The 13,602-nt window shown below is 38.8% G+C and overlaps 3 protein-coding genes across 3 annotated transcripts; 1 reads left to right on the top strand and 2 right to left on the bottom strand.

The window, feature by feature from the left end:
- Window positions 1-150: 150 nt before the first annotated feature.
- zwilch (zwilch kinetochore protein) lies at window positions 151-4,974 on the top strand. Its single transcript, XM_035665218.1, has 18 exons — window positions 151-337; window positions 467-509; window positions 626-718; window positions 1,117-1,259; window positions 1,384-1,574; window positions 1,692-1,771; window positions 1,848-2,003; window positions 2,142-2,213; window positions 2,304-2,397; window positions 2,486-2,538; window positions 2,632-2,734; window positions 2,823-2,902; window positions 3,009-3,165; window positions 3,325-3,353; window positions 3,448-3,584; window positions 3,680-3,775; window positions 4,149-4,264; window positions 4,395-4,974. The coding sequence occupies exons 1-18, from the start codon at window positions 288-290 to the stop codon at window positions 4,481-4,483; spliced, it is 1,782 nt and encodes a 593-aa protein (XP_035521111.1). The 5' UTR covers window positions 151-287; the 3' UTR covers window positions 4,484-4,974.
- Window positions 4,975-5,024: 50 nt separating this feature from the next.
- On the bottom strand, window positions 5,025-9,093 carry lctlb (lactase-like b). Its single transcript, XM_035664872.1, has 14 exons — window positions 8,967-9,093; window positions 8,675-8,835; window positions 8,467-8,554; window positions 8,255-8,364; window positions 8,028-8,156; window positions 7,830-7,925; window positions 7,675-7,729; window positions 7,407-7,568; window positions 7,042-7,322; window positions 6,778-6,904; window positions 6,482-6,681; window positions 6,250-6,313; window positions 5,313-5,357; window positions 5,025-5,140 (listed from the first exon to the last, which is right to left on the bottom strand). Exons 1-14 carry the CDS (start codon window positions 9,091-9,093, stop codon window positions 5,025-5,027), a joined length of 1,761 nt encoding a protein of 586 aa, XP_035520765.1.
- A 1,397-nt stretch (window positions 9,094-10,490) lies between these two features.
- snapc5 (small nuclear RNA activating complex, polypeptide 5) lies at window positions 10,491-12,917 on the bottom strand. The gene is made up of 4 exons (XM_035664675.1): window positions 12,750-12,917; window positions 12,192-12,319; window positions 11,997-12,077; window positions 10,491-11,330 (listed from the first exon to the last, which is right to left on the bottom strand). The coding sequence occupies exons 2-4, from the start codon at window positions 12,279-12,281 to the stop codon at window positions 11,145-11,147; spliced, it is 357 nt and encodes a 118-aa protein (XP_035520568.1). The 5' UTR covers window positions 12,282-12,319; window positions 12,750-12,917; the 3' UTR covers window positions 10,491-11,144.
- Between the last annotated feature and the right edge of the window lie 685 nt (window positions 12,918-13,602).

Genomic DNA, 13,602 nt, shown 5'->3' with positions numbered 1-13,602 from the left:
ATTATTATTTTTTTTACGTTTCATAGTTTATTTTGTGATGACGCTGTGTGGATTTCGCTGACTTCCATTATTAATTTCTGATACGTGAACATATAACGATAAAGTCGTGACCTGTGACCTCGTGACGTCACCGCCCCAGTTTAGCGCGCGACTGTCAAAAATATAAACAGCAGCAGCCGGAAGTCCAAGAAGTCTGTTAAATCCTCTTAAATCCTCTTAACGTCGTTTTTATCCATTTCCTCCACGTTATTTTCCCCCTAACAGGAGATCTGTTCTGTACCTTTGCAATGGGCTCAAAGATGATATCTTGTGCTAAGGAGTTGTACGATGTTCTTCGGTGAGTGTACTTAAATGAACGCAGGCAGCTTTTAGCTTGTGCTCACTACTTTTCCACAACAACAACTTATCACGTAACGTTACGTACAGTAAGGTTGTTTTTTGTTGTGTTATTTGTGTTGGGTCGAAGGTCTCTTCAAGAAAAGGAAAGCAATGATCCGTGTACATATGAGGTAATTTAATTGTACCTAAATTAAAGTAGAATCTGTCGCAGTTTGGTGTATTAAATTAAATATGAATTAATCTGTGTTATGGTAATGATGTTGATGCAGTATATGTTGGGTTTCAGGAGGACATCCAAATATTAAAGATGAATGGAGACAGAATCCCTGTGTTGAATTTGTACTGTGGCAACCAGCCAGTCTTCATCTGTGAAAAACTTGTGAGTAGTGTTAATGCTGTGACTTATTAAATATACTCTGTTGGGTGTCTGCAAGCTCTAGACGAGTGTTACTGTGTAATGTGTAAGTTCAGTAACACAAGAACAGTCTTTTTTAGAAATCTATGGTTTCTTGGTGCATGGTTCATCTGATACATCACCAAGATGTTAATGTTGGTATGAGACGGTCAACATTCAGTTTAACAGCTTAAATATGAATCAGTTTACTGCACTAACCTTCAATTTCACTTCAGTTGCCATTATTGTGTATTATAACCATGCACCATAGTAAAAGCAAGGGGTTTACTGTAACCTGCGGATACGTTTTTTTCATACAATATTGTTAACTCCTCACTAATGCACACCATTAGACCATCGTGTTTCTTCGTGATTTTTACAAGGTTCCAAAAATAAATGAACCCGATGATCAAAAAATGACTAAAACACCAAACTGCGCTGAGGATAACACGGATGACGATGATGAGGATGCCAGTGCAGTCCAGATAGAATTGGGACCACAGCCGCTCACAGTCATGAAAGCAAGGTGACCGATGCTAAAAAGCTTAACACTTCCAAATAAAGCAAGCGCTGGTAGGATTATGTAATCTGTGTAGCTAATACACTGTAGATGACGATCAAAATGTAGTATTTTCTTTCTCTTTTTATAGGCAGTTGCTGTCTTGGTACACATTATCTCAAAATGCTAATGTGTCAGCTGTGGACAACAACCTTGTTTTACACCCTCTGTGGGTGCGATGTGACATGTCTGATCCATCTGGAACAACCTGGTTTGGAGCTGAAACAGTCTGCATGGGCAATAAAGTATCTGGTGTTAAATTATACTCCGTAACCTGCAAAGGTATATCTCAAATGCGTCATAGCTCTTTGAATAACATACCCATAAAATATTATGAGTGAATATTTGTACTCCTGTTTGATTTTGATGTTTCTGGCATTCCAACTCAAACGTTGTTAGGCTCAACTGTGGACAAAAAATCTCTCGTAACTTTGGGCGAGCTTAAACAAGAGCACAAGAAAAGGCATCACCCATCCTCGGTAAGTGAATGCATATCCTTTCTTGTAAGACAGCGTGAATGAATGTTCGTTCACTTACATTTGTCAACGCTTCCAGATGGCGATTAAAGGCAGTGCCAGGTTCAACTTGTTTGGCTCCACTGTTGTTGAAAACACCACCATTGAGTCACAGAGTAGTGTGACGGTGGATTTTAAATGGAGCCACGTGGAGAGTATCCTTGAGACCCCACCCCTGTCCTCTACAGCAACACTGGTAAGCACCAGTAATTAACACTCAAAACTACTTACCATAAATACTACTTTTTATATGTATATAGAGTTGAATTTTAGGATACTGAATGAAGTAATGGATTTTGGTGTGCTTGCCCTATTTATCTTTATTCACATGCAGAATATCAAAGTTGCCAGTGGGGACATGAGGAGCCCAATGTTCGAGATGTACAGGGAGCTAGAGTTTCTTCAGGTTTGTATCTCACAGCGAGATGAATGATCGTGAGTATCAATTAAAAAAACAACAACACCTAGATATATCAGATTCCTCCTGTTGTTTCAGACTCTTGCCGATGGTTTGAGAACTGGTGAGACTGAATGGATGGAACCTTTGGAAAGCACATCAGCTGTAACGCTAACCAAGGCCTTGCTAGAAGGTATCAGCTTTGTTAAATAAATGCACATTCACTGTGATTTAATGCTAACAGAAAGTTAAGAAGATCTTTTTTTTAACTCTTCTTTCAGAGCTTCAGAGCACTGCAAAGACACTACAAGAGCAGACTGCAAAACCAGCTGAGGTAGGATGGTGTTAAAATCAAGGGACTTTTCACAAGTTTACTCATTTCTGAATAAATGAGGTAACTATCTTGCTTCTTCATCTTTTCTTAAAGACCACAAAGATGAAGTCTGAGACAGAGACTCAAATTTTCAACTCTTTCATGGAACGAGGGGATTTGGATTTTGTGGAGCAGCTGTGGGTTCGGATGAGAAAGAGTGAGTCAGTGTCTTTATTAAACTAGGATTAATTTGATTTAGCATTACAAGCTGAAATCATTTTCCTCCATTTTGTTTTTCATTACAGGTGTGACTTCATATCAAGACATCGGAGATTGCTTGAAATTGGTCACTGAAGCCCTAAGATACGGTGACATTAAACCCTGGGTATGAAATTATACTACTGAAAACTGTTTAAGACTGAGAAAAAGATTGATGGTTGCTGTGTGTTAAGTGTTTTTTTGTTTGTTTTGTTTTCTATCACTTCCTCCAGATTCACAGAGACAGCAGCAGCTCCCTCAGCAAGCTGATCCTGCAGTCCTACCACCAGCAGATCGATCATGTGTCTCTCACAGGTGTCACCCCTGTCCACATGCTGTTAGAGATGGGTCTGGACAAGATGAGAAAGGATTACATTAACTACCTCATTGGTAACCTTTTACTTATCACCCTGAATCTCTGTATAACCCTACGTCCTTTTCATGAGATTTTAGGTTTTACATTTAAAACATTTAATCTCACTGCATATGAACTATTAAGCACAAACTTTGCTTTGATATTCAACTATGTGCAACTGTTAATTTTCTCAGGTGAAGAATTGACAACTCTCAACCACTTGGTAAGTTTAAGTTTAAGGCTATTTTACTTATGTTATTTACTTATTTACTTATGTTAGTAATGTTACCAATGAGTTTGAATATTTTACTCTACAGTGTTACTTCCTGAGCACAGAGGTTGATCTGCAGGAGCAAGTGATCCGACTCAGAAAACTGCACCATCTGCTGGAAATAATTTTGACCTGCAGTACTTTCCTGGGTTTGCCTTACGACCGGCTCTTCCTTCTCACACAGTAAATCAATTTTGGCTTTTTTCCAGTGATTTATGAGTGTGCAGAATGTACTTTCCTGAAGATGACATTAAAGTAGACAATTCCATTTCTCATAGATCATGTTTGCAGCACTACAAAACATACCCATATGATGAGGAGCATGAATTTAAACTGCAAATAAAACCTGCGCTGATCAGCCATTTCTACCAGAAGTAAGAAATACAACCCTTTGCACACTATTTTATTATATCCAAAGAAAACTGTAAATGAAGTTGAGATATCTTGTTTTTATTCAATTTATTAACACAAACCAGTAATTTGCTTCACCATGCAAAAGTGTCTAGTAAGGTGAACAGAAGTTAATGACTTCTGTGGCGTGGATTTTGTCCCCTTCATCAGGTATGAAATTTAAAAGAAGCAAGTCAACTGTATTCAGATGTGTTCATGGGGTTTGCTCAATATTGTGAGAAATACATTTTCTTTCACACTGCATCACAGTTGGATCACAGCATGTACTGTATAGGAAGTAAGTACCAACTGCAAAGTCTTAACAAGGGCTGTTGTGTCATCCCTCATGTTTCTCAGAGAGCACCCAGCAGTGTGGGGGGTTGAGGTGTCCAGTGGCCACGGTCCTCGTGAGGTCAGGACATCCTTACAGCTCAGTGACAGACCACTGGTTGATCATGTCATCTTTGAAACAGGTGATGTTTAATGCACCACCACAAATATAGTACATGCCGTATAGTTCCTATAGTGTAAGTATAAGTATTTAAGTAGTTACTACCACAGTGTACAGTACAGTTAACATTTTTCTTTCTTAACTGTCTTTAGATTACCAAAATGAAACCGTGAACGGAGACAGTGAGGATCCTGCCTTCTTCTCCACCATGGTGTACTGCAGTCTCGTCAGCTTTGCGTGAATGTACACAGAGCAAAACTGAACAACAAGAGGGGTTTATTGTCATTTTTGTATTCTACTAAAGTGTATTCTGTTTATATACTGATTTTCTGTCAAACGTTTTGAATGAATAACTTTCAGTCCTTTTGTATGTATCTTCTGTGACACTGTCATAGGTTTTCTAATCACATCTTTATTATCACATTTGCTGAATTTCTTCTGTTCAGTGTAGCAGTTAAAGAGATTTTTTTTTTTTAAAAGAGGCTTTTTTTTCTCCACACAACTCCCTGTTTTAACCAAATGAAAACACAATGTACAGTACATCACAAGGGCTGTTTGCAATGGTAATATTCCACAGCAATATTGTAATAATAAAATCCAACATGTTGCAGGGCTATCCACACAGTCTGAGTGTCTGGTATTAAATTCATTATTATTGCACATCACCTAATGAAGTCACTAATTCTCTTGAAATTCAGTTCAAATAATGTATTTCTGTTCACACGTGATCCATTAAAGAAGTTATGCATTTACAGTATGAGTGTGTGTGTGCGTTGATGTTTCTAGTTCCGCCTCCGCAGCAGGAACATAAGGAAGATGGCGCTGAGCAAAATAGAGAGTGTGCACACAGTGGGAACAACAATCTCAGTTACCATCTCCATGTGGCTGGTCAAAGGGTCTGCAAAGGACACACACACACACATTAACAACTCACTAGCATTATTAGGAAGGTCAGACACTGCTTATGAAGCAAATAATGATGCTCAAGCACAGCACTCAAAGGGTTAATATTTTTCCCTGAATCAGATTATCTTTTGTCTAATTTGTAGTGAACATGAGTGATTCCTTACCATGTATAAGTCTTAGAATATTGGCAGCAGTACTCCGCTGTTCCTCTAATAAAAAAAGAGAAAGTACTCAGAGTTGATTAACGGCACTTTAACCCTTTGAGAACTGCATGCAGCTACTGGGGAATATTCCTGAAAGCAGCATTTGTACCAAAGCCAGATAGTTATAGAAATCTAATCTCCTGAAATGTTATTTATGAATATCCATTATCAACAGATAACCTAATGCTGACATTTTGCTTTCTAAATTCAAGATCCATCACTAACAGTTTCACTGGCATTATGTTATCTGACTAAACTAAAAAAAGAAAAACAGTGTAATCCTGCTTTGTGAAATACCCCATGGGCACAAGTCCACAGATAAGCTTTATGCTTACTGACTTTTTGTCAAAGCTGCTGTGAAATCAAAAGGGTCCTTCTTGGTTGCAAATTAGATTAAAGCACACTAGTAAAATGTCAGATAAAGGAAGACGTAGTTTCAGAGGCAAGTTGTGGGGTTAAACTGCAGAGGCTTAATTCTGTTAGTCAGATTTAAAACCACACCATCAAAAAGCAATAACAAAGAAATGACATGAATGGAAGACATATACCCTCATAAGTTCTACACTTCATCATGCACTGGCCAAACCTTTGGCATTTCTGCATGTTCCTTGGATTTTCTTCTAGCTGGAGGGGCAAACAAAGAAGATATCTCAGACATTCTGTTAGAGATTTTGTTAATTATGTTTTATATTTCCCTCATTCTTATTTAACTAGTAATTTGTTCATGTGTTTTCTGAACAGCAACACAAATTCAAGTCAAATTAAAATTCTTGATTGCATTTAAAACCTATATGCACATTTTTGATATTTAGGTCAGAATCTTTATTTGTTTACCCCAGCTAGTTGTTCACCTCTGATTATTGCTAAATATGGTCAGGAATGTTATAGACGAACTGACCTGCCGCTAGGAGCTGGTTGCTAGAAGAACAAGTCTCAACAGCCTTCCTTCTCCAGTTCTCAACCTGTGGGGGTTTACAATCATATCACATATCAGCACTGGAATTATTTTTGTGGCACAGTGGAGCATTGAACAGTGATTCTCAATGTTATCATTCAAACAGAACATCTGAAAACGTTGTCTGGACAGGATTAGAGTCAGGGCTTTGTAGCAACCACCTTGTGTCTCTTACTTCTCTCTGACTGGGAAATCCATTGGCGCTGATGATGCGTTTGTAAAACTGAACAGAAGCTTTGGGATAGCGAGGCTTGTTTTTGTTCCTGAAATCCACATAGTACAAGCCAAATCTCTCGGAGTAGCCTTCATCCCACTCAAACTTATCTAGCAGGGACCATGCAGTGTAGCCCTTCACGTTGACTCCATCCTTGATGGCTGAGTGACACCAGAGCAAAGAGTGAGTTGGATTAATTTAATCTTTGAATAGATTCACTCCAAACAAAAAAAATGCACGTGTGTGAGCTCATTCACCTTTCAGCATCTCATTGATGTAGTCTTTATAATACTGTATCCTCCAGTCATCACACAGCTCTGTGCACAACATCTTCTCAGAGACTCCATTCTCAGTCACATAAACCATTGGGTTTCCGTACTGAGTCTAGATGGGGAACAAATCAATATGAAGTGCAATAAGCTGTCTTAATGTAATTTAACTAGAGTTGCAGTGTGCTGAGCTGCTTCCAGGTACAGCACAAATATCATCAAGACTGTTCTGCATTATTCACTATAAGTCACCTTGACAAAATTGAGCAGACGTCTGAAACCCCAGGGCACAGAGTAAAGCCACTCAGACCCCGGGTCAGGCCATCGTGGATCAACCAGCTCAGCCAGGTCACGGTCAGTGAAGTAGTTGCTGCTGCTGCTACGACCTGATGGGTTGTTCTTTTGGGTGATGTAGCGGGTGGTGAAATGACCGATGCCGAGGAAGTCACAGGTCCCTTTGATGTAGCTCTTCTCTTGGGGGGAAAATGATGGCAGGCGAGATGTCCCAAGGCCCTGTTGGACACTCTTCCTTCCTGCACACACAGTTATGATAGCCATAAGTTAATTCCCCAATGGCTGATGTTACTTCAGGATTAACTGCTTACAATTAATCTTACCAATGAAGTCTTTCATCACTTGTGGGTAGTCTCCATGAAAGACGGGTGTGGCAAACCAGCCCAGATAGAACTGGACATATCTCTCTGCTGCTTCAATGTCTTTCTGGTTGCTGATATCCACCGGTTCTCCCCAATCACCAGACAGAGAGATGCCAACCAAACCTGCAGATGTGAACAGCAGGTCTCAACACTAAGACAGACAGTACTGTTGAGAGGGAGATACTGAATTAAGTCAATATATTACTTTCAAGAGTTTGAACTTGTTTACCTTTTTGTTTTCCCCTCCACTGTGTATCATAACTGTGCCAAACTTTAGCATGTGCCTATGAAAAAGATATAATGAATATGATTTACATTTCAGTTCAAAGTGGCACATGAAGTGCTGAGTGTTTTTGTTGACTGAATATATATTTATTCTCCTACCTTGATTATGTGATGGGCCGCTCTGTACGCCCCTGTTCCTCTCAGCTTTAGTCCAGGAGCATGCTCACCTGTCTCATAACCTTCAACCGCTACAGACTGATCAGATTAGCAGATTATGGCATATTAGTGTCTTAATAGTACTTTAAATAACAGGTATATACATGCTTATCTGAGCTCTATGATTTAAAAAGAACCTACCCATGGATTGTTGAAAGTGATCCAGTACTTGACTCGGTTGCCAAATCTCTCAAAGCACAGGTTAGCATATTCATTGAAATGATTGACCATGCTTATATTCTGCCATCCACCATATTTCTCTTGTAAAACCTAGGAAAGCAAAGGGTACAGTAACTCAGTAAAGGGGAATAGTGCAGTAATGCAAAAAGTTAGAGAAGTTGGGGATTATCAGTATTTTGTATACCAACCTGTGGAAGATCCCAGTGATACAGAGTAACAATAGGAGTGATCTGGTTCTCTAGCAGGTGGTTAATCAGTTCATCATAGTATTGTATGCCTTTTTCATTGATGTGGTCAGCTGCAAAAAAATATACATAACTCCTCAGCTTTAGCAATTAACAAATTCAATCATAAACACCAGCTCAGTTCCAAAAGACTTGAATTACCAGCTGTTACTCACACTTAATGCCAGTAGGGATGAGTCTAGGCCAGGATATGGAGAAGCGATAGTGGTTAAGCTTCAGCTCCTTCATCAAAGAAACATCATCCTGTACAACACGACACACACATATACACACAATGGAGGGGAATATTTGAATCAAGGAATCATGTTGCATTTATATCTCATATCGTTTATATCTAAGACACACCACACATGATCAACCCACCTTGACTTTGTGGTAGCCTTCACAAGAGGAATCCCCTGTCTCATTTCGTTGGATTTTGCCTTTCTTATGACTGAACACGTCCCAGATACTCAGTCCTTTTCCATCCTTGTCCCAGGCTCCTTCTGTTTGATAGGCTGAACTGCCGGCACCCCACGAAAATCCTAACAAATACAAAATTGGCAACAACCATTCAACTGTGAGTTAGATGACTCTTAGGATGGATGATATAACCAGTTACCAAATAAGTGAGTGCACTGAATCTGTCCCACTGAAGAAAAGAACATGTGTTTACCAGCTGGAAAAGTGCCATAATAGAAGGAGCTGTGGTCGTTCTTTGTCCAGTCGAAGTCCTCAGCCGAAGACAAACACAGCACCAACACAAACACATGACACACACTGAACGCACAGCGGGGCAGCATGATACTCCTGAGCCTGCAGCACAGTCACTGTCTGGTCCTGCTCCAGTCCCTCACTGATGTCTGCACACAGATGAGAACCATTTAGCATCTCCACTTAACCACAATAACAAGCTTGGTGTGGGGGCAAACATGTTGTTATATTTAAGACACATACACACACGCGTACAATCCTCTTTTGTAAAAGTAATACCGGAAAAAATAGAAACAGTAGAAGAAACACAGTAGTAACAGAAAAACTGTCAATATAATCAGAATAAACTGTCGTCAAACAATATGAAAGCTTCCAATGTGATTGACTACGGGGGGTCCCACATCCCTAATGCAGAGCCAAATACCCCTTTTCAAAGTCAATGGAGTGTGAGCTCATCTTGCTGAGGCAGACAGATCCCATACAAACTATGGTTTTCACCTCTGTAAGCAAAGTTAATGTTAGCGAGATATTTAGTGTTCAATCACATGACAGTGGATGCACACACATATGGACTAAATGTGAATATGGTCACTTTCACAACCTCATCATTTGCCATTTATAAAGAAATTGATGCTATTTGTTATATTTTCATGGTTAATGTCCAGATTTAAGTGATCAAAACTTAATTCTCTTCATGAATAATTTAAATGCCAGGTGTTCAGGTGTATCACATTTCAGTCTTATAGTCCAATGTGAATGAAATCAGTGTGATGCATAGGACATATCATATAATGCAAACTTGCACTATAATAACTTTAAATCCAAAAATATAGAATAAGTTCATACATAGAACATAAAAAATTTCCCTGCAAATCTAAGTAAAATACATTGCTTGTCAAGTTTACCTTTGTTTTCTTCCAAATATGTAATTTTCTCCTTAATGCATTTTTGTTTAAAATATTTTTTTAAATCAGATCAGATCAGAATCAGTGCAGAATCCATAACCATCACTCCATAAAATTTAGTAATTGTGTAGAACAAGGTGTCCAATTACCTCTTATGAAGAATTCATTTGCAGGTGTGTGTGCTGAGCCCAAGTCCCTTGGTGAATGGGAACTCTCCTGGAACAGCAGACCATGTAGAAAGCTGTATATATCTATTGGTGCAATCTCTATTGTACATTGCCTGTTGTAGCACCACCCTTCTCCAGAGCTGTCCCTGCTGTCAGTGTGAAAGCTGGCCTTATTGTCAGGCTATTGTTTTAGCTGTTTAGAAAATGCTGAATGGTTTGCTAGTGGAAAGTGTTTGCACTGCATTACTCATTTGCCTGGGTCAGGTTAGGACAATTTTATATATGTATTACCATTAACTCACTATCTGAGAAAGAAACTAACAAAAGGATGCATCCTCTTATTGCCCATAAGTAAACATGCATTACATGTGAAAAACATAACCGTATGTGTACAGTGTAAAAATCAGACAGGTGAACCCTATGCAAAACATTTTATTTTGTGCTTAATTATCATTTCTTACATAATGCATACACACTATCTTCTTATATGGCCCAGCCATACATTTTAATGTTAATCCTGAAAATGCACAATATGTATAGTAAGCTATAAGCACCTAATAACACTGTCTTACTACATTTCGCACAAGATTTGACACATGAATAGACCCTTTTCACAGCAGTCGTTTTGACATGAGATAGTAGGGTAAACGCAGGTATTACCAATCATACTAACTAAGGTTTTTTTCCATTCAGGTGAAATGATCAGGGTGCTGCTATTGTGCATGGTGGCTCACTGGAAAGACTTTGCTACACTTAATGGAACAGAACCTTAATTAGTCAGTGGTTACACCTGTGTTTACCCTACTATTTCATGTCTAAATGGCTGCTGTGAAAAAGGTTTATTCTAACATAACTTGAAATCTGGATGACATGCCTTCAATCAGGCAGAGGAGAGGATACTGTTCGCACCACACATCATTACACTGTAACTGTTACTCACTCCATCCAAATAAATTAAACTTCCTAAGTGATAGTACAAAACAGGTGAACAAACAAACAGATGTCCGTTTACATGTGTTTTTCTCTTCAGTGGTGCAAATATTGAAGCCCCATGAAACACTGAGAATCTCAGTAATCATCCTCTTCCTCATCCTCCTCAGGCACAAACTCAAACTCGTTCTCATCTTCTTCATCGTTCTCTTCGTCTTCCTCCTCCTCATCATCGTCGTCGTCCTCCATATCATAATCTACAGCAGCGTTCAGTAGCAGTTTGGTCTGATTGATCTCGCTTTCATCGTCAAGGTTAATATTAACCTGAAACAATGAAAAAAAACGACATGTCAAATAAATATGTGCATACCTGTGATGAAGCACAGATGAAGCATTAGTAGCAGAAAGGGGAGTATTTGTTATTCAGCGTAGTAAATGAAGTATACATTTGATTATTCCCACAATTCAATCTCTCAATTACTAAATAACACAGACAAGCGTCCTCAAAACAGCTATGTATCTGAGTAAAATGAATTATTCGGTGCCTCCATGTGCACTGTAATATTATTATTATTCCCCACAGATGAAGGGATTAAAAAATAACCCAGGGAACTCAGCAACATTTCTGCTGGTGTAACATGATTTCTTGGCTACCTTTGTTGTACTGTATCTAAACTGGGGTTTTGCAGTAATCAGATTACTGCAAAACCACATAAACATAAACATGTTTACCTATTTCCTGTCTTAATGTTATTACTCAGAGTAACCTGGTTTTTGTGTGAATCTAAATGTGATCAGTCAGGTAATGCAGGCCTGCAGACTGCAACATCCCCAGTAAGACCGTACAGCAGTGTAACAAAAACATCTGATCCTCCATTTCCACAAACCACTTAAAAGTCAATTAATCAACAAACACAAGCAACAATATAATTCCATCTTAAAATGACAGACTGTGACATCTGAGCAGGGCTGTTCCTTAATCTGATTTACCTCAGTTTCTGGGGTTGAACGTTGAGAGGCTCCTTCTTCTGTTTGAGCATTAATGATAGATTTCAAGGCCCCTTCTTCAAACTGAAACACAGAATTAACACATTAAATATAAATATAAATATATATATATATATATATAAAAAGCACAGGTACCACAAACCCCAAAACACTCGTGCTGTGAACTCTGTCACTCACCTTCAGCCTGTTCAGCTGGTCTTGTAGCATGACTTTGATTTTGAGGAGAGTCTCCTCTTCCTTCTTCAACTCCTGCAGACGGCTGTGCATCTTTACTGGTACTGCTGCAGTCAGACCATTCCTCAACACTGACAGGGAAGGGATCAGTAGTCAGGGATGCACTAATCATGCCAGACTTTTTGTTGATTACAAAGGCGATGGGGGCTAAGTGTCTTCCCCAAACTCGCTGAAAAGTCTTACAAGTATGCTGGTCAAAGCTGTGTGGAATATGAGTTTTATTCAGATTTCGTTTAACAATTTAACAATTGAGCAGCTCTGCTTATCAGCCACTGTAGTAATTAAGTTCATTTAATGGTACAATATGGCTTTTACCACAACTAGTTACGAACAGATCGGCGTTTAACCTTCACAGCAGTTCACACAGTGTCAAATTAAAAATGTAAACAGGTTGTACTGTTACTGCTAGCTACGGAAAAAAAACAATTTGGCTAAATAGCGGTACCCCATAGTGACAGTGTATTTCACATGAAAGAGTAAAACCCAGTTTGAGACCATTACCTTCGTTTATAAATTCTGCCTACAGCTCCATATCAACGTCGAAATCGGTCATACACAAGATAACGTGCTTCCGACAGCTTTTTATTTTGAATATTGATATCTTAGCTGTTGTGCTACAGCTTCAGCTACTAGCTAAAGTTTGGGTCCTGTGGTTATGCTGTCATATCCGGGATTATTGTAGCTTTACGTGCTGTGGGAAATTGCAAGCTCTTGTCTCGGGAACAAACGATGTTTCAAGTAATAGGACTATCAGAGCAGATATTTGCTACCTACAGTGACCTGTAGATAATCAACAATCAATAATTACAACGTCTGATAGTGAAAGTCCATTACTGTTAGATAGTCCGAACAAGAACATGTTGCCGGTAAAGTTTCGAGGGAAATTACTTACATACATTATACAGAAATATATATATATGATACTTTTGTTCCGCCGTTAATTTTTATTGTAGTCGACTCATTAAAAAGAATCCACAACTTACATATGTATCCTTATACTATAACTAAACCCAGAAATACGACCTTAAGAGAAGCACCTAAAGGCAACATATATAGTTGCGGAGCGTTGAGTCTGGCGACATCTTGTGGTCAAAGGCCGGTACTGTCGCCTTGTGCCTTTGAGGTGAAAATGTTTTTAATAATTATTTTTGATGGATATAAGATAATTGTCTGATAATTTTTTGAACAATATGTGTTTTTGAGATGATAAGAGACCATTTAGTAACCAAACAAGACTGTGTTAACAAACCAAAGCATTTTTAATATGTTATTTGGGACCCTGCGGTCAGTTTGACCAGGTGGACGTGAGTTAACGGTAGCTAGCCTAGCTCATTACCGGGTACTAATGCTGCTT

This window comes from Morone saxatilis, unplaced genomic scaffold, assembly GCF_004916995.1.
Source record: "Morone saxatilis isolate NCDOM2014 unplaced genomic scaffold, NCSU_SB_2.0 Contig2, whole genome shotgun sequence".
NCBI lineage: Eukaryota > Metazoa > Chordata > Actinopteri > Moronidae > Morone > Morone saxatilis.
The sequence above is the reverse complement of the archived record's forward strand: the minus strand, read 5'-3'. Positions and strand labels throughout refer to the sequence as shown.

What these genes read in the sequence shown, in the direction of transcription:
- zwilch (XM_035665218.1), top strand. Translation starts at nt 288, where the DNA reads ATGGGCTCAAAGATGATATCTTGTGCTAAGGAGTTGTACGATGTTCTT. An exon ending in GAGTTGTACGATGTTCTTCG is followed by an intron (nt 338 to 466) that starts GTGAGTGTACTT and finishes GTTGGGTCGAAG; the next exon opens with GTCTCTTCAAGAAAAGGAAA. An exon ending in ACGGTGACATTAAACCCTGG is followed by an intron (nt 2,903 to 3,008) that starts GTATGAAATTAT and finishes CACTTCCTCCAG; the next exon opens with ATTCACAGAGACAGCAGCAG.
- lctlb (XM_035664872.1), bottom strand. Translation starts at nt 9,093, where the DNA reads ATGCTGCCCCGCTGTGCGTTCAGTGTGTGTCATGTGTTTGTGTTGGTG. An exon ending in CATCCCTACTGGCATTAAGT is followed by an intron (nt 8,365 to 8,466) that starts GTGAGTAACAGC and finishes ATTTTTTTGCAG; the next exon opens with CTGACCACATCAATGAAAAA. An exon ending in AGTGATGAAAGACTTCATTG is followed by an intron (nt 7,323 to 7,406) that starts GTAAGATTAATT and finishes CTGTGTGTGCAG; the next exon opens with GAAGGAAGAGTGTCCAACAG.
- snapc5 (XM_035664675.1), bottom strand. Translation starts at nt 12,281, where the DNA reads ATGCACAGCCGTCTGCAGGAGTTGAAGAAGGAAGAGGAGACTCTCCTC. An exon ending in ACCAGCTGAACAGGCTGAAG is followed by an intron (nt 12,078 to 12,191) that starts GTGAGTGACAGA and finishes TCTGTGTTTCAG; the next exon opens with TTTGAAGAAGGGGCCTTGAA. An exon ending in GTTCAACCCCAGAAACTGAG is followed by an intron (nt 11,331 to 11,996) that starts GTAAATCAGATT and finishes TCATTGTTTCAG; the next exon opens with GTTAATATTAACCTTGACGA.